Genomic DNA, 21685 nt, shown 5'->3' with positions numbered 1-21685 from the left:
TCAAAGTAACAGAAGTTGTATAGATGTGCTACATTACTGGGATGCTTAAAGATCATTTCCAAACTTATTATCTAAAAATCCTGTTCTTTCTTTATGTTTAAAGCTCTAGAAAACAATTCCTAAATAAATTCTAGTTAGATTAGCATGTACCTAAGGGTAAAAATATAACTGAAATTATTCTTACCTGGTGTTGCACATCAGAATTTGTTGGGCAGTTCAGACTAATTGGATCACACTCCTCTGCTAGGGATTTAAAAAAAAAAAAAAAAGAAGCAAGCTTGATAAAGAAAGCACATACTACGTGGTTGTAAGGCCTAAAATTAAGACTCAATATTATGTGCTGTTTACATCTGGTAAAACCAGGAGGACCCTGAATGGCCCAGCTGCAAGTTCCCCTCCCCGCTCTGCTCCTGTGGATAAGACCGCCAGCTAAACAACGCTCCTTTTCAAGGGGACCAGGCACAGTCCCTGCTTATCCCTGAGCAGTGGGTTTCAGTTCCCTGCCAGACCACTGAATTATTCAGACAAGTCATCATATCCTTCCCTGGGAACCAGGGGTCACACACCCTCTTGACAGGACAGTGCTTGTCACCCACAGCTCCTGGTTGTTCACTCTGTTCCCAAGTGCAACCCCCATGAGACCCTGCATGGGGTGCAGCATTCTCCCTCCCCAGGCGGTGAACATCCGTGACTCACAAGCTACTGTCAATCTCATCTGCCCAGTGTCAGGTGTCCTGTGTGTGGCCATCCCCATAACCCCAGGGCAGGATCCCTCCCTCACCAACAGGGTGAACAGGAGGCAGTCCAAACACGTTCCCCTCTGATAACCTTACATCAGATTCCATGGTGTTCACTGTTTGACAGTTTACTAAATCTCTCAGAGAGCAGAGTGGGATTATGCTTGTCTTGATAGCTCACCCTCCTAAAAGTCAAACCGAAACCATTTCAGTTCTATGGTTAAAGTGGGGATTGCCAGTGAAAGTCAAAGGAACATGATAGGCATGTGAAATGTCTAACACCTTTCGGAATTAACTGGTAGGAAGGAAATTCCATCCTTAGGTTGTCTTACGTATGTGTTAACTTCACAGTTCCCCAACTTGTGGTGAAGATTGTACAAATGCATTAAAAACTGATTTTGTTCCATCAGATTTTAATCTTTAACCACAGAATTCAACATCCCACTCTAACCTTGAAAATCGCCAGTAATATATTATGTTATGAAAGAAATGTTTAGTGGCATGTAAAATTTTAGAGTTAATAAAGCCCTTAATAGAGAATCATTTAATTCAAGGTTCAAAAGTTAGGACTGAGTGACAGATTAATACATCTATTTATTTTTACATTCCTTAACATTCATTGACCTATTATAGGCTGGGCTGATAGATTTATTCATATAAGGGGCTATATTTATTGCTGCCTACACAATTCTGACTAAAGGCCATTTTTTCCTTAACATTATTATCTGCAAAATTTAAACTAAAAGCACGGTCTCTTATTAAGATTCCATATGGTATCTTTTTAAGCTGGAGCAGTAGAGAGCTTACCTAGCCTTCTGTTTCTCAAGACAGTCCCAGCTCTCTTGCACCAGAATCACCTGGGCTGCCTGTTAACAATGCAGATTGCTGGGCTCCACTCCAGACCTTCTGAATTGGAATCTCAGGGACCCCAGAAATCTGACACCTAACAAGCACCCCACAGAATTCGGATGCACACTGATTTTTCACAGCAAAAAGTCACAGACATGTGACTTCAGTCATACTAATTCTCACAATGGCCAGTGTCATAATTGTTAACCCAGCATTATTGGACAAGTGGGGCTTTTTACTTCCCAACGCAATGTTAGCCTGAAATTAAAAAGTAACTTTTCTTACATGGTCCCCCAAGCACTCCTGTGGTTGCACCCCTCTCCCTCCCCGCTACCCTCCATAAAAGAAAACAGGGGCTTCCCTGGTGGCGCAGTGGTTGAGAGTCCGCCTGCTGATGCAGGGGACACGGGTTCGTGCCCCGGTCCGGGAAGATCCCACATGCCGCGGAGCGGCTGGGCCCGTGAGCCATGGCCGCTGAGCATGCGCGTCCAGAGCCTGTGCTCCACAGCGGGAGAGGCCACAACAGTGAGAGGCCCGCATACCGCAAAAAAAAAAAAAAAAAAAAAAAAAATGGCCATCTTTGTATGTGTGTCATCACTGGGGGAGGGGTTGGTTTGCTAAAACAGGAGACTGTCAGGACTCTCCGTCATGGCTGGGTGGAAGGCAGTGAACTTGTGGAATGAGCGGGACCAGGTCACGGTAAATCGTGCGGGAAGGAGGGGCTTTTTAGTTTCATGTTACAACAAGGAAACCTATCAGCAAGATACTGTCGGTCAACTGGCAAGATGAGAAACCGTCTAAAATACAACACATTGGCCTGCTAGTTTTCAAGCAGACATTTTTACTTAGGAATTATTTTGGTGATCTCCTGAGTACTTGTTTATTTTCTCCTTTTTCAAACGGAACTACTACTTCTACATTTAGTTAACGAATTATTCCAAATATCACCCATGCTTAAGTTCAAATTTCTCAAAATAATTAACAATAAAATCAGTCTACTTCTCTTTAACTTTACATCCACTATTTAAGTTTTTTGAACAATGGAAGGGCAGTAATGCCAGAGAAGATGAAGATGGTAAAATCTTGATGGCTTTATGATGTAGTTATGTGCAATTTCCCCTCACTAGGAATAGTGCCTCAAAAATCAGAATTCTTTTTCCAAAGACATTTTTCTCTCAAAATATGAAGAGTCACATTCCCTTCAGAACCCTCAAGCCGGCAGTTTCTACGAGATACAGGAATTCTGTGATATAAGATAAACCCCAATCTTAAATTAGTCCTGAGTTTGGTGCCTACAGATCCTCACAGAGCACCTATCATAACAGAAGCCTGATAGAATGAACCTCCCGAAATCTCTAAAATCAGGGGAGGCAGAAGCTACACATTTGTTCCCGACAAGAAAACAGGTATAATAACACGTTTCACCTCAAAAACGTGCTGATCATTGAAATCACACTGGAGTCCCACAGTTGATTTATGGGTAAAAGCACATTATTGAGAGCCACTCTAGTGTGGACCGTGTTAAGGGACTATGTTGTACTGTCCAGGGGAAAAGTAGGAGTATACTAGAATTATAATGAAGACTTTGTGAAACATGCTCATTTTCTTAAGAAAATACATTTTGAGGACTTTTAAAATCATATGGAAATGGTTCAAGCTAATTACAAATGACTCCTCTATTAAATATAGTAGCCCCCCTAGAATTCACTTAAGTGTCAGAGTCTGAATTGTTCTTAATATAATTAGGTTACATTTACTTTTTTAAAAAATAAATTTATTTCTCTATTTTTATTTTTGGCTGCGATGGGTCTTCGTTGCTGAGTGCGGGCTTTCTCTAGTTGCGGCGAGCGGGGGCTACTCTCCGTTGCAGTGCACGGGCTTCTCATTGCGGTGGCTTCTCTTGTTGCGGAGCATGGGCTCTAGAGCGCAGGCTCAGTAGTTGTGGTTCGCGGGCTCTAGAGCGCAGGCTCAGTAGTTGTGGCGCACGGGCTTAGTTGCTCCGCAGCATATGGGATCTTCCCGGACTAGGGCTCCAACCCGTGTCCCCTGCACTGGCAGGTGGATTCTTAACCACTGTGCCACCAGGGAAGCCTACATTTACTTTTAAGCTGTAAATTAGTCTCTTCACTAATTATATATGGGCTTTGTTTCCCTAAAAACAACTTCAGTGAGAAAATTACCATAAGCATTTAACGATGATACTGGCTCCATTATGGTATGTTTGAAAAAATTACTGCAGACATTAAATTCTTATTAAATGCAAATGTTGGATATTACATAGAAGACGATGTATTTCTTGGAGATAAGAAATTATGTGCTTAATAACACTTCCCCTCCCCCCCCCATTTTAATTAATTTTAATTAAGGTTTTGTAAAACTCAAATTCTAGGAGAAACCCAACGGTACAGTTACTGTATTATCAGGCTGCTAAGCAACAATCTTCTTCTCTTAAAACAGAAAATCATGTTCAAGAGTGATAGAAAAGGTCTTCGAATAGTTGCTGTGGCCCAGTCTACCTAAAACGGTGGTTCCACTCTTGCCTCTCCACTACAAAAGCTTTCAACAGTCCTCTACCCTGATGGCTCACGATTCTTTTGCCAGATTTCCCTCCACACCTGTCAGATGCTTGTTGGGAGTCAGGTGCTGTTCCAGTCTCGTTTCGTTGAATTCTCACAAGCACCCTGGGAGGTCGGTGTAATACTTTCCTCTCTGCACTGCAGACTGGACACTGGGACCCGAGCCATGAGGTCAACTCCTGAGTCCTCTCAGAGCTGGCGGTCTGGCTGCAGCTCGGTGTCTCTTACATGTCTCCTACATGTGGCACGCCACATCCTTTTTTTCATATAAATTTATTTATTTATTTGGCTTTGTTGGGTCTTCTTTTCTTCTCTAGTTGCGGCGAGTGGGAGCCACTCTTCATTGCGGTGCGCGAGCCTCTCACTGTCGCGGCCTCTCTTGCTGTGGAGCACAGGCTCCAGACGCGCAGGCTCAGTAGCTGTGGCTCACGGGCCCAGCCGCTCCGCGGCATGTGGGATCTTCCCAGACCAGGGCTCGAACCCGTGTCCCCTGCGTTGGCAGGCAGATTCTCAACCACTGCGCACTAGGGAAGCCCCCACACCACATTCTTGAAGCTTCTTAGGAAGGCTCTCAAAGGGAGGTCTGTGTCCCACCCCCTCAGGTTTGCATTAAAAACACCGGTTTCTGGGCCTGACCCCAGACCCACCACATCATGATTTTGGAGTAGCGGGGCCCAGAATCTGCATTTTAAACTAGCTCCCCAGGTAATTCTTCACTGCACCCTAAAAATCCAAGGAACACGGCCCAAGACTGCCTCTGATTCGTCCTGGTGGCCTGGCTTGCACCTTCCACTTTCTTGCTGAACTAGGCAATCACAGCTTGGGGAATTCAGGACACTGAGAAGTCATTCGTGGAGAGGGGAAAGGGCAAAGCGTGCCTGGGAGAAGCCTCCCCTACTACAGCCAGGATTTGGGCTCAAACCTGGCCTTCAGCCTCTTTTCCCTACACCACTGCCATTCCTGGGACGTGCACAGGGGGCAAAAGGAATGAAACTCTAATGATGCCATTTCAGAGAGCAGGAAGAAGAGTCTGGTGAGTAGAGAATGAGGGAGGGGGACTTGGCAGAACTACAGACTTAACCACAGGTGGGCCCTGCCAGGGAGCTCCCAACCCTGCAACCCAGTGACCCTGTGATACCCATCACCACAAGGGCTGCGGGGGAACCCCACAGCAGGCTGTGCTGGGAAGTCCTTCCTCTCCAGGAAGCCAGGGTGTCCCTGCCATCTCTGAAGCTGCTCAGATCTGATGCTCCCCACCCCTCCTCTCTGGCTGGTCAGCAGAGCACAAGGTAAACGTGCCAGTGCGATAAGCGGCAGCTCAGCCTCCATACTGGATACAGCCTTGGAGGCTGCCCCAGGGGAAATGAGGAAAGGCTCAGGCCTTTATGGTCTGCACCACGCCTGAGACATTCGCCTGTGGATCATAAAAGCAAGCTCTTTTTGCTTTGGGGTCTGACAGCATCCCTTGCCCCTTGTCTGCTAACAGAACCCTCTTTCCTGTGGTTTGAGTACAACTGACTTTGTGCCCTCCGCCCCCCACCCTCCAACCTCAAGGCTCAGACCTGGTCACCCCTCCATCCTCCGACGACAGCAGCTGATACAGGGATGGCCACATGACCAAACTGCTCCTTTCACGATTTGCCCCTAAAATTGTGCCACGTGTGCTGGGGGAAAGGCTCCCTCTTGCCCCGGCATCTTTAGCTGCACCAAGTAAAGCTGGAGGTGTCAGAGACTATCTTTCCCACCAAGTGGGGAAAGCCTGCTCGAGTATGGAGCCAACACAGAAGACAGAGCCATTGTGGGGGGAGTGGGGGGCTGAGCCTGAGACATCGTTTAAATGCTTGGATTTAGCAGCACCCAAAGACTCTAAGCCACCAAGTCCCGCCCCCCATTTTAAACTAATTTGAGCTACATTTCTGACACTTGCAACCCACAGTCCTGGCTTTCTTCATTTTATGCATGTTAAAAAACACCATAGGAATTTGATGTCTAATTTGCTATAAAATAATTTCTACATTTTAATAAGAACATTCATACCAGAGAAGGTCAAATCATGCACTAAATTATCAGTATGTTTCTGTTTTACAATTTTAAAAAATGAAAAATTACTTTGACTAGTGCTTTGTTCAAGATATGAAAGTAATCACAAGTTTAAATTGCTACTTTAACTGTACATACCTTTAGGGAGTCCCGTGTCTTGAATGGGATATTTGTCTGACTGTAGAGACCAACAAAAGAGGAGCGTTATTTTTAAACACCGTAGTCAATTATAAGATCAAAGTGAAGAGAAAGCTTTGTCTTGGGAAAGTCATGATTTTAATTTAAATCCTTGCAAGTTTTTAGCCTTGGATTTATCAATATGCCTGACCCATTGCTTGCTTTCATTCCCAATTTTATAGAAATGAAACCAAGGTGGATGAGAAGTTAATGCTGGAACATGAAACAGAAGAAGCCTTCAGCTCTGACCACTAAACCACACTTCCTCTCTTTTCTGCAGTGCTCTTCTATTTCCTGCAGCTCAAAATTGAGGGACATTTCTTTTTTTTTTTTTTTTTTTTTAACATCTTTATTGGAGTATAATTGCTTTACAATGGTATGTTAGTTTCAGCTTCACAACAAAATGAATCAGTTATATATATACATATATTCCCATATCTCTTGAGGGACATTTCTGTTAGTGAATTATGGGGACAGATCCATCTCTTCTCACCATTTCTGTGACATTCATTTGGGCCAATAAGCATGTGTTCTGGGCAGTACTCACAATTGGAGAGCTCTGTCACGGGTTGACTAGGACAGGAGTCAAAAGGTAACTATCCCATTAATTGCACGAAGATCTACAAATTAGTTACCCATTATGCACAATTATGCACAATTCCCCAATGGTTTAGTTGACGGCAGTACTGTTACAGGGAATTCAAAATAGCAAATGCTCTTATAATCACATATTTCTTTGTTGGTACCGACAAATATGCAGGTATCTAAGCTTCTGGAAGCTTCTACTGCAGATTATACAATGTAGTCATTTTCTAAAGACTTCCATGAGGGGAGTGGGGATGCACCCAATCTCCCTAGCCTGTCCTCTGACCCCAGCTCAGTTCCCACCATCATCTGCATCTGGGCCTTTGGGTCTATAGTCCTCCAGCCTAAAAAAAAAAGCTGTACCTCCCAACTCTTCTGTAAGTCTCATCAGTATCTTCCTTGGACAGAGGAGGAAAAGAAACAAATGTGGAACTAGGGATTCTGTTTTAAACGCCTTTCCTTGGAGTTTCTTTGGAGCTAGGCAGTAAAGTTTCAGAACCTTCTAGAAGCCTCCAACCCCTTTCCACAAAAGAAATCAATCAATCATCTTTACGGTATCAGTTCAACCTGTGAAGGGGCTGGAGGCTAAGGTCAGACACACTGGTGGTCAAGCGTGTCTACATGACTGAGCCCCAATAACACTCTGGACCCCAAGCGTGGGGTGAGCTTCCCTGGTTGTCAATACTCTGTGTGTATCATCAAACATCATTCCTGAGACAAGTAAACACAACGTCACTGACAGAGGGTAGCTGAAAGCTCCATGCTTGCAACTTTCCTGGGCCCTGTCCTATGCCCCTCTTCCTTTGGCTGACTTTAATCTGAATACTTTTGCTGTAATAAACCACAATCCTGAGTGAAAAAAGAAATCAATCAATCAATCAATCATCAATCACAGGGAACTTAAAAATCAAATACTTTTTCCCCAGACTAAATCCTTATCCATACTCTGCTCCCCAGAGCATGGAAAACACATCTGTACCATAGTGCTTCTCGGGCTCTTTTCAAAGTATTTGTCTATTTCCTCAGACAGACTGTGAGTGTTTCAAGAGAAGGGACCATGATCTGTGCATCCCCAGATTTTGACTCTGTTCAGACTACATGAACGAACAAGTGCAGGTTTCCTGGAGAGACTACAGTTGAGATGGGCCTAGAGAATGCCCAGGACTCAGAGGACCGCGAGAAAGGAGCATGGTGATTGCAGATGGTGGGCACGGAGGAGCAAGGCCAGGTGGTTGGAAGACGGGCCAGCCTGTAGGATGGATGCATGCTGGAGGTGGAAAAGGAAGACAGGGTTGGACACGAAATAATGGAGCCAGTTTCCATGGAAGACCCTGCAAAGGAGGCAAAGGGATTTAGGAAGGCTGCCATTCTAGGATCTCGGGAAGCTTGGCTCATTTAACACTGCTGCCTGCTTCGTGCCCCACTCTGCATATGGGAAGACGGTCAGCACAGCCTCGCAGGAAGTCAGGCAAGCAAATAATTCCCACACAATGTGATAAAAAGTAGGGACCATGGGGCTTCCCTGGTGGTGCAGTGGTTGAGAGTCCGCATGCCGATGCAGGGGACACGGGTTTGTGCCCCGGTCCGGGAAGATCCCACATGCCGCAGAGCGGCTGGGCCCGTGAGCCATGGCCGCTGAGCCTGCGCGTCCGGAGCCTGTCCGCAATGGGAGAGGCCACAACAGTGAGAGGCCCCGCGTACCGCAAAAAAAAAAAAAAAGAAAGAAAAAAGTAGGGACTATGGATAAGGCAGCACCCGAAGGCCCCAAGGCTGAGAAACCTTCCCAGATAAGGAACACCTGGGCTGAGTGGCGGGTTGCATAGGAGTTCATTATGTGAGGAAGCAGGGAGGGGCCAGCACTATGGGTATCCCAGGACGGGGAGGGGGGCGGGGGAGGGCGTGGGGCATTTGTGGAGCAGCAAATAGCTACACACAACTGGCTCATCAGCGGGATGTTGAGACATAGTCATGGAGGACCTCATCTGCCATGTCAAGGACCATGTATTTAATCCTGGAAGGAATGTTATCGTTGAAATGTGTCCCCTCCAAAAATACCTCAAAGTCCTAACCCCTAGTACCTCAGACTGTGACCTCATTGGAAATAGGGTCATTGTAGATAGAATTACTTAAGATGAGGTTATACTGGTGTAGGGTAGGCCCTTAATCCAATAGGACAGACGTCCTTGTAAGAGGAGAAGAGATAACAAGACATAGACACACGGGGAGAAGACGGCCACGTGCCACCAAAGGAAGAGAATGGAGCGAAGCAGCTACAAGCCAGGGGACACCAAGAACTGCCAACGACCATCAGAAGCCAGAAGAGGGACTTCCCTGGCGGCGCAGTGGTTAAGAATCCGCCTGCCAATGCAAGAGACACGGGTTCTAGCCCTGGTCCGGGAAGATCCCACATGCCACAGAGCAACTAAGCCCGTGCGCCACAACTACTGAGCCTGCGCTCTAGGGACCGCAAGCCACAACTACTGAAGCCCGCATGCCTAGAGCCCGTGCTCTGCAACAAGAGAAGCCACCACAGTGAGAAGTCTGTGCACCGCAACAAAGAGTAGACCCTGCTTGCCGCAACTAGAGTAAGCCCACGTGAAACAACAAAGACCCAACACAGCCAAAAATAAATTTCAAAAATTAAAAGAAAAAAAAAGTGGTAACAGAGGTAAATCAACAGTGTATGCCCATCTGACACATGAGCAGGCCGCCTTTAACTTTAAGGCTGTCCTATTTTTTCTTTCGATCTCAAGTTAGATATTTTGATTTCTGAAGAATTGGTAATTAAAGATAGTGTTAAAAGTAGACAAGCAGATAAAGACCTCATGTAACCTAAGAAGACCACGTCTGATATGTGCAAAATGAAAACAGAGTCTAACACCATTTTTAACCTGGAGAAACCCCAAGTTTATTATGTCACAGAGAAATATCATGAAAAAGAAATTTATCTTGGAAAACCTTATTTTAGGGTTTCAAATTTCATGTAAGTACTAAGTAATAAAAAATATAAAGAAATAACAAAGGGGAAAAAGGAAAACCAGGAGTCATCACCATTAATGTAAAAGTTGTAACCTACCATATTAAGGGATATAGTGCTAGGGTCTGTGTCTTCCACTGGCTCCTTTGTCAAATGATCTGTAAAGAGAACAAATAGAGAGCACTTTCTTTAACTTAGAAGCACAGTGTGTCCTTTGATAACTGTCTTCATATAGACACAAGCTACCCCAATCAGTTTGGAGAAAAGCTTACTTTCAGTCATTAGTGGAGACAAAATAAGAAAGAATGAGTTCAGGCTGCATCAAGAAAGTGATGATGACTAATAAACTACATTAAAAAAATATTTTGGAACAGTTTACTTATAAATATCTACAAATACTCAGAGGTACAAACAACTACAAATTAGGTGAACGTGGTATTAATGACTCTTTTGCAGACTGGATTTTGAGACAGGCTGGGACCTGGGACCCTTTACTGGAGCGCTTGCACCTGGACAAACATCTCCTCAAGCAACAGAGTACAAAGAAACTATAAAAGACTAAAAATAACTGCATGCAAGTGCCGTTGGGCAAATTATGAACAACATACAGAAAAGAATACAAAAAGGGCACAAACCAACTGCCATTTCTGAGGTGCCGGGAGCAAAAGCAGGGTACTGCACGTGACCCCTGCACACAGCACCACCAAGGGGGTGGGCAGGCCACCTAAGCCACACCTCAGGCCCGACCCACCAATCCGCTCCCACCCTCATCCCAGCTCACCGCGCCCCCCTAGGACAGCAAGCAAGGGCACCTGTTTCTTGTTTTTACCTCTCATGCTGCAGCACGAGTCCCAATAAAGCACTGCCTGAGTTTCTCGTCTGGTCTCTTTATCGGCAACAATCTGATTATAACTTTGAGCAAGAAAATTAGAAAAAAAAGCTCCCCCTTTCCAAGACACTTTACGAAACATCTGCCAGAAAACTATCTTGCTCGACAACCACATCTGTCTGAATGGGATCCTCGGTATTTTGTGCAGTCACCACACGACCTGCAAAGCCCTAAGTGGCCAGCCTTGGGCCAATCGAGATTCAGCTTCATTTTTCTCCCAAATCTTCATTAAGTACATAGTGTGGGCCAGGCACTAGGTCCTGGGAATGCCTTGGGGGATCCAAACCAACGAAACAGGTCCACTTATGGAGATCATTTGTTTGTTCTCCCCAGATGTTTCCCATCCGAGAATGTGTCCAGACTTCTCACATTTCTCTCCCCGCAGGTGTTGACAATGCCCAAAGGAGAAGCAGTGTGAAGGGAACATCTCTTTGTTTTATGACAGGCTACAGTCACTGGAGAGATTAAAGGAGGCGGCCCAGAGGAGCGGAGGCAAAAGGAGAGAGTTTTTGCCAGTGTCCCCTCATGCAGCAGGGGACAGACACTGCAGCTCCACGAGTGGGGACTGTGCCGTGGTCCTTAGCAGAGCCCAGAGGTGGCAAGACCACAGCAGGGAATGCACAGAGGGGGCTAACCCCTGGGTCCCAGGGTTCCCAGCCCCACAGAGAAACAAACCCGCGATTTGGGTCTGCAAGAGAAACAGAGGGCTCCTGGACCTCAAGAGTCTTCTCAGACTTGGACAACAAGGACATCAAGCCCACCCGGATGCACTAAAAATTCAAGGCCCCGCTTTTTCCAAGCACCACATCATCCTCTTAGGTTCCTATATGACCCTAAGGAAGGGGCCAGGCCCCAGTTTGGACTGAAATGGAATTTCCTGCCAGCCCAGTAGATGACAGACTCAGACCTGGATTTAAGTCAATGTAAAGAAAATAAGAACAAGTTGTGTTGCTAACTCCACCCTGAGTTTACAGAACTCCTGCTGCCCAAGGAAAGGAGAAGGCAATTATCATACAGAGCATTTGGTGTTAAGACAGTAGAAATGCAGAATGATATGGAAACACAGGAGGAACACAAGCCTAGCCTGGGGTGTCTGGTGGGGAGTGAAGAGAGGGTAGAGAGGAGCCTATAGAGGAGACGACACGAGTCCAGAAGGATGAGTTGAAGCTAGCCAGGAGAAGTCAGGGAGGGAAAAGCATTCTAGGCAGAGGGAACAGCATAGGCGAAGGCCTAGAGATGAAAAAGAACGGGACACATGAGCATACTTCAAATAGATCCAGCTGGACACCTGCATTTGGCTTTCCAGTTTTTCCTTTCTATCCTTCTCATGTCTAGCTCCTGGCTGGGGAGCGGGTAGTAGAAGCCACCATGAGTAGCCTCCAGTCCTTTCTTTCCCTCCTATCACAGCCTAGTCTCAACCGCTTAATTTTCACCAAAGTGTATCTGGATGATAAAACTTTTTTTTTTGGCCACGCGGCCTTGTGGGATCTTAGTTCCCTAACCAGGGATTGGACCTGGGCCTTCAGCAGTGAGAGCGTGTTGTCCTAACCACTGGACCACCAGGGCATTCCCTGGATGATAATACTTTACAAGCTTACCTCCACTAGGGGAGTGGAATTTTAATAGGAATCCTGTGCAGCTACTGCCCACCAAGTCTATGACAAGTTAGGCCTGTTTCCTACAGAGACATTAGTACGCGAGGAAGGAAAAAGATGAAGAGGAAGAAAATGGAGGAGATAGCTGGGAAAGGCAGAATTACCCCCAAAAGCAGCAGTGAGAATGCAAACAGGACAGTTAAAGGGAAGGCACACAGGGCCTGGGAGGAGAAGGCTTGGGTCCTCACCGCCACACCGCTGAGACCTAGTGGCCTGACCTTGAATGAGTCTAGCTGTATGACCTTGGATGACTCATGTTAAGTGTTCCCGGCCTCTGGCTCTTCCTCTGTAACAGGAGCGGGTCCACGTGGCTGGTTCCCACACCCAGCTGATCATCATTATTCTGGTCAGGTCAGGTTTGGGAACGACTCCCCCTGAGAATCTGTGCCTCAGAGGGTGATGGGGTGAACAGGACCACAAGTGTTTGGAGGCCCAAAGTCTCTTGCTTTGGTCTGAAACCTCTGAGAATAGATGGAACTTAAGATGGGAAGGGCACAGAGAATTTAGGGTTTTTTTTGTTGTTGTTTTCTGAAGCACAACAGCAAAGTGAGAGGGCAATGAGGAAAGGCTTAGGCGATCAGGAGAGGTTTAGGACCAGTCTTAGAGGCACTTTCAGGTCTTTTACTATTTTCATTCGCACGGTTGTGACTGTATCAGCTTCTGACGTAGCCCAGGCTGGGGATGAAGTTCTTCCTTATGTGTTATTGCCAAATCCGCTCACAGACCCAGGCCCACGCTGTCTCTCCACTTGTTCTACCTGATCCCGGGCCTTCCCCCGGCCCTCGCTGTAGTTCACGCAGAAACACCTTTGTTCTCCCAGGCCCGTGTTGTGTAGGTTATTTGGAGGAGGGCTGATCCTGGTTATTGGAGACTAGCCTAGAAGCAGTTGTCCTCAAGTATTTCTGAGAGCTCTTCGAGCCACATGTTTACAACATTATTAGTATGAAATCAAATAGTTTACTCAGAAGCTTTAAAATGTTTATTTTTACAGGCCCCAGGTAACAGCAGGCTGGGCCTCTAGGCAAGGCTCTGATATCAGATGGGGCACGAAGAAGCCGAAACAGAAAGGGGGATCGTGCGAGCTCCGAGGTGGCAAGGCCGGCAGCTCAGCCAGGGGTGGGTGGGGACCTTCCTCCTGATCCTGGCTGTTGCTCTACTGTCCCAAAGCTGCCTCCATTCTCCTGGATTGGTGACTCTAAAGAAGGCAGAGGTCACCCCAAATTAGCTGGTAATTGATCAAAGGGGGTCTCACGATGGCAATGAGAATGATGTTTAATTCACATGAGCATCTTCTGGGGAGGTCCTCAAAAGGCCTGAGTGAAACCCATGGTGAGCTGATGCCGCTCAGCTGCTGGAAGGGCACCCGGCCTGGCTCCCGGAGGCCCCTGGGGAGAGCAAGCAAGGCCAGCTGCAGTTACTTGTTTCTCTGGGCCTCAGGTGCCTCATCTGTAATATTCAGGGGGAGGGGGGACAGAGAGCCTCCACGTGCCCTTCCAGCTTTAAAAGTCCATGAGTGGTGAGAAGTAGGGGCCCCAAAGGTGAAAAGAGCATCTTCAGGTGAAGGTCACTCCAACACAGGAAGCCCAGTTACAATTAGAGCTCCCACTTACCCAGTACCCCTCCCCGCCCACCCACCCCATCGCCCCATGCTGCCTGGTTTACACACAGCCCCGTTTCATCCTCACAGTAACCCTGAGAGAGGGCCAAGTGTCTCCTTTATCCATACTGAGTGCCCAAGGTCACAGGGCAAAGGAAGCAGCAGAATTTGGATCTGGGACTTTCTGACTTCAAAATCTACCCGTTTTCCACTGCCTTCGGGTTGCCTGAAGTGGTTCATGCATTGACCACCTGATAACAGGCTGTCCTGGGGGGATCTCTGTGTCCAAATTTTCCCTTCCTATGAGGGTACCAGTCACATTGGATGAGAGCTCCCTCTGATGACCTCATTTTAACTTGACTGCTTCTGTAAAGACTTTATTCCCAAATCAGGTCACGTTCTGAGGTACTGGGGGTTAGGATGCCCACAAAATTTTTTGGGGGTGGGGAGCACAGTTCAACCCATAACAGTCCACTCTCTGGCCCCCAAATTCATGTCCTTCCCATGTGCAAAAGACATTCACCCGACATCCCCTAAAGCTTTCATCATTCCGGCATCAATTCTAAATGCAAAATCTCACCTACCCATCACCCACTCAAAGACCCAGCTCTCGTCAGCTCCTGAATCAGAATCCCCAGGAGCCCTGGAGACTGTGGGCTGCACCCGGCAGCCTCTCCACCAGGAACGATCTCGGATTGTCCAACACAGATGTGGGTACGCTGCCCAAGAGCAGCACGGTCACGTCCGGACCTCTCCCTTTAAGAATCACATTAGATAAGGGCCAATAGTTCCTCAAGACAGTTCCTCAAAGGAAGTTCAAAGATCTCCTCTAAAGATGTCCTTTCAGAGAGACAAAGAGGGAAGCGTGTCAGAGCTTCCTGGCTTTCCCGATCATCAGGAAACAAAAGAGTGGGGCTTTTTGTGCTTCTTAGTGAAAAAGTAAAGGCAATTCTTTGAACTCGGTGATTTCAGAGTTCATTTATTTTTCCTCTGTTATTATTTTTTGTACCCGAGCTTTTCTTTTGACCTACAGCTGTTTTCACTACTGATTCTAAGGAAGCCCTAGAGTCCTAACCGTATTCAGGATTACAGAAGCTCTCAGGGCAGCAGCGCTAACAGGCTGCTAAGTTTGCCTTCTTCTCTGTCTGGCAGCAGCCCTGCTCTGTCATCCCTGCACCTCAGAGCAGGGGCTGAACAAGCTGAGAAAGGTCCAGAGATCAAGAAGGTGCACCTCTAGAGCGACTTCTCTGGATGATGGCCAAGCTGAGGGAGAGGGGAGGGGAGGGAAGAGATGAACCAAGGGATGAAAGAGGAATGCAGACAAGGGGGAAATACTTGGGTGGAGAGAAGAAAACTTAGAGGCATTGTAAGAAACGGAAAGAAATGAAGTGGGCATTGGAAAAACCCACGAGACGGGGAAGGAGAAAGGGAAGAAGGAAGGGAGAAAGGAAAACCGCAGCCTGTCAGCACTCTCTGGTGGATGTGAATGAACTGGCTGGTCCAGCCTTTCAAATAAGGGTGCTGCTCGAAGTAGTTCCCCCTTTAGTCCTGGTTTCTGCTACTGGAGTTTGCAAGAAGGACAGGGTGCCACATCAGACCCATCCAAGCGCGGAGGAGGGCTCAGAGGGGTGCATGAGGGGTGAGATGCCACCTATGGGGCTGTCCTGGGCCGGTCTCTAGAGCCAGGGCTCCCAGGGAGCAGCCCTGTGTGCAGTGCAAACAATACCCCGAGGATGAACAAAGGCAGAACGTACACTGATGTGCTCCCTGGCCAAGGGCACTTACTTAGCTCACTGCGATGAAGCAATGAACTGTACCATCTCCCCAACTCTCGCGACTTTCAAAGCCTCTTTCTTTGTTTCTGTCCTTAATATATGTATGAACATGAATCAGATTTTATTCACTTTCAACAGGCAATTATGACTCATTCCACGATGGATGGTTTATTAGTGGTAGAGGTGGAATGAGATGGTCACACTGTAACCAGCATGACTATTTTCCTGCCAGTGTAAATTTTCTCAGGGCAAAGAGTTGTTTTTTTAATTAAGTTCATACGGTATAATAATAGATACCCACCTTTGTTATATGCATGTGGATATACAAACATCTTTTTTTTTTTTAACTTTACAAGGTAAACCCAGTTAACATATCTAACTGAATCAGTTCCTAAGATGCCAATATGGGAAGAGCTTTTTCTGCCCAGTTTGATGAATAGGTGGTTACATTTTATATCTTTCATTCATTTACTGAGATAAGTATTTAACCAGGGCTTACTAAGTGCTGGGTACTGGGCCAGGCGTTGGAGAAAAACGGTCGAGCAAAACAGACATGCCCTCTGTCCAAGAACTTATAGTCTAACGGGGGAGAGAGAGAATGGTGAAATCTTCACAGCTAGAAAGGGTGACAGGTGCTGGAAGGGTGCACCAAGGTTGTGTAACATGGAGCTGAATCTACATCGGTTTTGATCTGAAATCTGAAGGGTGGGCAGGAGGTAAATGGACCGGCGGGGGTTGGGGGGAGGTGAAGGGAGCCTTCCAGGCAGCAGAAACAACTTGTGCAAAGGCCAGGAGGCAGGTGGTCCAGGGCTCTCAAGGAAACAGAGGAGGCAGGGTGGCTGAGGTGCAGACGAAGAGAAAGAGCAGGCTTGCCGACTGAAGGGAGAGCTACAGGCCCACGTAGAGTATGGACACCACTGAAGGACTGAGGATTTACTGGAAAGTCAGCACAGGTTTCTGAGAAGAGGAATGGCGAGATCTGATTTGTTTTTAAAAGGTCACTCTGGCCACTTTTAGGTGAAGAGGTTGGTGGAAGGTGAGAGTGTGTGTGGAAATACCAGCTGGGAGGTGAGTGTAGGAAATCTGGTGAGACAGCATGGTAACTGGGTCTGGGGTGGAGACATGAAAATCCCACGTAATGAGTTTTACACATTATCACCACTTGTGGCTTCATTACAGAAATGAAAGGGATGTGTCCTGGAGGTTATAGAAATGATATGAGATGTTAGAAAGAGGAAGTCATTTTTTTGGTCCTATTTCTGTCCAACCCTTTGTTTCTATATGCAAGTGTGGAGATATTATATATCTTTTTTTAAACTGGAAGAACCCTCATCTAATTGATAGAATTCCAGAGTGGGAATGGACATGAGAGTATCTTTCAGATGCCTGGAGATGTTCTTCAACATCGCTGCAAGAGAGATGGAGATCTCTACTCAGGAGGTCTCTCCCCTCTTTGTCGGAAGCCAACAAAAGTCCACCTACAAGTTTGGGTTCTACCTCTCAAAGTCAAGGAGACAGGTTCTTTCCAAATGATGCCCTCCTATCATCATATCCTCAGGTCTCTCATCCCGCCACATGTGCTGGGATTTCCTAGTCCCTTTGTTCCAGGTTGTGAGCTTCCATTTTGGCTGGGCCAAGCAGGCTAAGTAGCATCACCGGACTTCTAGATCCTGCAGTACTATTACTGTCATCTAAGATCCTATTAGCTGCCCTGGTGGCCTTATCACACTCTTGACTCACTGAGGCTTTTTATACGTGAAGCTGTGTTTCCCAGCACCCACCTCCTCTGGTGCCATTGATTTTGGGGGTCCCAAGCAGACCTTATATGTATCCCCATTCAGTGGGTCCCGATCAAGATCTTTTTGAATCTCCTTCACCATGATCATTTAATGAGATGCGAAACCACTGTTAGTAAAATCTAGCTTAACACCTCTTGGCAACTTGCCAATTACATTTTCAGAAGAGGAAGTGGATGCAGAGGTGAGAGCTGGGGGGCAGGGGTAGGATTTCTCCCTTAATTTCCCCTTCTGTTTTTCCAAACAATGAATATGGGGGAGGAGAGGGATATCCAAACCATTTACTTATCTTCCATCTCCCATGGATAAAATGTTTACCATTCCTCACTTAAAGAAGAACCACTTGAAGGAGAATTTAGATCTTTCTTAAAATCTCCAGGAAACTCTCCCAGACCCAGCACATCACAAGGCCAAGTTAGCAATCTTCTGACCCACCTCCAGATACTTTCTGTCTCATTCTCCTAACTGCTCAAGCCCCAAATGCACAATAAAATATTCAAGCTCCGGCCCTGCCCAAGCCCAAGAAATAAAATAGGGAACACGTGTCTCTAAGCAGGTATCTGTGGTTCTGTATATCTGGCTCTCTCCCTAGCCTTTCCAGCCTCAACAAAACTAGAAAAAGCCCCAGTGTGCTCTGGGGGATACATCATTCATTCATTCACGTGTTCGACAAACATTCGCTGAGGATCAGCCTAGGGTATGGGAGAGCAAGGACAGCGAACTCCTGAAAGGTTAAGTCTGAGGAAGATTTTCAAGTGAAATTAAAGAAAAATCGAGAGCCTGGTCTCAAGAACAGACACAGTATTCTACGGTTTTTCAATTCAAGTGAGATCAAAGAAAAATCTAGATTCTGGCTTCAGGTGCAAACACAATATTTAACGATAAGGACAGAACTGGAGGCCATTCTAACCAAAGGCCTCTACAGGTGGGATCAGCCGCCTGGTTTTGTGGATACTAGTTTATGAAATAGCTCCGAGGGCCAATATTTAGAACAAAACCATTTAAGAAAAGTGAAACGAGGAGAGAAGAGGAGAAATGAGAAGGCACGTGAGTAGGGAGAAAGGGAGAGCTCGGGAGGAAAGAAAGAAATCCACCCCTTGCGCTCTTTTCTGCCGGAAAGGTTTGAGGGGCTTGTTTCAACCTGGCATTCCCGGTGCAGAACAAAGACGCTGGGGCGAGAGAGCAAGAGGAGAGAAGGGGCGTCTCAGGCACGCTTGGGGGTGACTGGGGCCAGGGGGCCGCGCGCCACCAGCAGCCGCTCGCGGGGGTAGCCTCGCACCTCGCCCTCCGGGACCAGGCGCCGCCGCTGTCCCCCGTCCAGCCCCGCGCGGACCCGGGTCGGGCGCCAGAGTCCAGGGTGGTCCCAGGTCGCCCCTCGGGGCTCGTGGGGAGCTCGGCCCCGACAGCCCCGCCGCAGACGCGGACGCCTCGCGATCTAGCGACCCGCGGTCCGCGCTCCGGGTGAGGGTGCGGCGCGGTGTCAACTTACCCGCGCGCACAGGGTCGTCCGGAGAAGCCATGGGGACGGAGTGGGGCCAACGGGCGCCAGAGCAGGGCCGGGCAGCTGGCGGGACAGGGGAGGAAAGCCGGGTTGCAGGGCTCGGTTGCCCTGCGTTTCGGACGCGTGGGGAGCGAACCTCGGCAGCTCCGCGCGCCCCTCCTCCGCCCGCTCCTCCCCTCTCTCCGCCGCTCTTCCCGGCGCTCACTTCCTGCTTGGCAATTAGCAAAGCCCCTGCCGTGCGCGTCCGGTTCCACCCCCCGCTCCCAGACGCGTAAGCTGGAGCCCGGGTGCAGCGGACCAGGGCGCGGGGAGAGTCCCCGGGTGCCCCGGAGTCGCCAGCACCCGCCGCGAGCGCCCTTCCAGTCCTGCGCCCAGGTCTCCCAGGGCAGGTCCCGCCGCGGAGCTCGCGGGAGTGCTGCCCGGAACCTGCTGCGAAGCGATTATTAGCCTTAAAAGCCGGCTGCAGTCGCGGGTCGCTCTCCTGGCTCCCTCCTTTCGGCCTGAGCCCGGCCGCAACTCTCCTCCGCGCACAGGCCTGTGCTGAGATGCCTGGCGGCGGTCTGATGTTTAGACCGTTTCCTGCTCTTTAGGCAGAGTACGCCGCTGCATGATGGCACACGCTAATAATTTCTATTTTGATTTTTCTTTGGCATTGGTTATTACATGACCTCCAGGGTACTGACAACACAAAGGGAGTGAAAAGAGGAAGCCTGACACACACTCGCACAGCCTCGCTAGAAAAATAGCTTAGGGCTCCCTCGGAAATGCCAAGGTCTAATTTTTTTAATTTTAATTTTATACCAATTACGTGCGCACAGATTGGAATCTTCCACTAAGAATATTTTTAAGAATGTTATATTTTAACTAAACCTATCATCCATCATAAATCTATTACTATACGAGGGTTACAGGCAATTTAAATTTAATAGTGATCTCTTAAGGGTTTAAAATAACCTTTGTCTTCACACATAAGAATTGAAAGAGAGGAACTGATTTGAAAGCGATAACACAGCTTTTAGTCAGTTTATCGTGAAGGAGCAGCCTCTGGCTAAAAACTCAGCTCCGAAAAATGCAGGAAAGCAGCAAGTGTGTACATACCCTCTTGGCCACCAGGAGCGTGCTTTGTGCCTCTCCCCCTCTGTTGAGTAGTCCTGAGGCCCATGGCACTCTCCACATCGGCACTTAATATGCCATGAAAGAAACGGGAGGCTCAGAGAAGAGGGTCCGGCTGGCTGTCGACCTTCTGGTGGAAAGCTCTCTGGGGAATCTGTGGGTGGGAGGATGAACTTCCTTTTTGGTCTGCCTTCTGATAGGAAGGGAAATTTTTTTAAACGGTGTTTTCTCTTAGCATCCATTTTGAGGTTTGGTTTGTGGTTCTTTCTGTACTTCTCATGATGATGGAATTATTTCTGAGGTTGGTTGTCAGGAACCACATAGCAAGTCGGCAACACAAGCTCAAGCATTGCTCTGAAGCTGGTTTGCTTTTCAAAACCCTGAGTTAATTGTCTTATCACTCCCACTTTTATTATATCAAATAGAAGAGGGGTGGCAGAAACACACTTCACCATTAATTTTTTAAAAGAAAATTGACTATATATATTATTCCCTTTCATTCCATTTCCTTGTACCTACTTTTTGTGAATTGCAACCATAAGCCCTCATTACCTTATTTTTCCCATGTGCTTTGTGAACTCTAAAGTGTAATGCAAGTGGAACTTTTTTTTTAATTTACAAAAAGCTAATCTAAAAACAATTATCTTTATTGGAGTATAATTGCTTTACAATGGTGTGTTAGTTTCTGCTGTATAACAAAGTGAATCAGTTATACATATGTTCCCATATCTCTTCCCTCTTGCGTCTCCCTCCCACCCTCCCTATCCCACCCCTCTAGATGGTCACAAAGCACGGAGCTGATCTTCCTGTGCTATGCGGCTGCTTCCCACTAGCTATTTTACATTTGGCAGTGTATATATGTCCATGCCACTGTCTCACTTTGTCCCAGCTTACCCTTCCCCCTCTCCATGTCCTCAAATCCATTCTCTAGTAGGTCAGCGCCTTTATTCCCATCTTGCCGCTAGGTTCTTCATGACAATTTTTGTTTGTTTGTTTTTTAGATTCCATATATATGTGTTAGCATACAGTATTTTTCTCTTTCTGACTTACTTCACTCTGTATGAGACTCTAGGTCCATCCACCTCACTACAAATAACTCAATTTCGTTTCTTTTTATGGCTGAGTAATATTCCATTGTACATATTGCTACATCTTCTTTATCCATTCATCTGTTGATGGACACTTAAAAACAATTATCATCCACTGGAGTTGCCAAAGGGCTACCATACAATCCATTTGCTGTCATACCGTGTCCTTCTGCTTTTCCTTCTATTGCTACCCAAAGAGGGTTTTAAAACACTCTTTAAAATAGACATTTTTGACTTTTCTTAATAGCACCTAAATTAACTCATGAATCTCGGAATCACAATAAATGGGAATTGGTAACCAAAGAGTCAGATGTGTTGGATTTGACTCAC

At 47.0% G+C, this 21685-nt stretch overlaps 1 protein-coding gene across 3 annotated transcripts in view; it reads right to left on the bottom strand.

Annotated features, from left to right (window-relative positions):
• Nucleotides 1–19723, bottom strand: part of EDARADD (EDAR associated via death domain) — a 56896-nt gene extending 37173 nt beyond the window's left edge. Inside the window, exons 1-5 of one of the 3 annotated variants that reach the window (XM_033431290.2) lie at nucleotides 19581–19723; nucleotides 19143–19217; nucleotides 10041–10099; nucleotides 6341–6380; nucleotides 185–243 (exon numbers count right to left, since the gene is read on the bottom strand). In XM_033431290.2, coding sequence (XP_033287181.1) covers nucleotides 185–243; nucleotides 6341–6380; nucleotides 10041–10099; nucleotides 19143–19173 — 189 coding nt within the window. In that variant the 5' untranslated portion in view covers nucleotides 19174–19217; nucleotides 19581–19723. Of the gene's footprint in view, nucleotides 1–184; nucleotides 244–6340; nucleotides 6381–10040; nucleotides 10100–10770; nucleotides 10825–12703; nucleotides 13681–19142 lie in introns of those variants that run through there. The other 2 variants (XM_033431293.2, XM_033431291.2) reach the window with 2 other exon arrangements.
• Nucleotides 19724–21685: the final 1962 nt, after the last annotated feature.

This window comes from Orcinus orca, chromosome 14 (genome assembly GCF_937001465.1).
Source record: "Orcinus orca chromosome 14, mOrcOrc1.1, whole genome shotgun sequence".
Taxonomy (NCBI): Eukaryota; Metazoa; Chordata; class Mammalia; order Artiodactyla; family Delphinidae; genus Orcinus; species Orcinus orca.
Note: the sequence above shows the minus strand (reverse complement) of the source record. Positions and strands in the feature narration are given on the sequence as shown.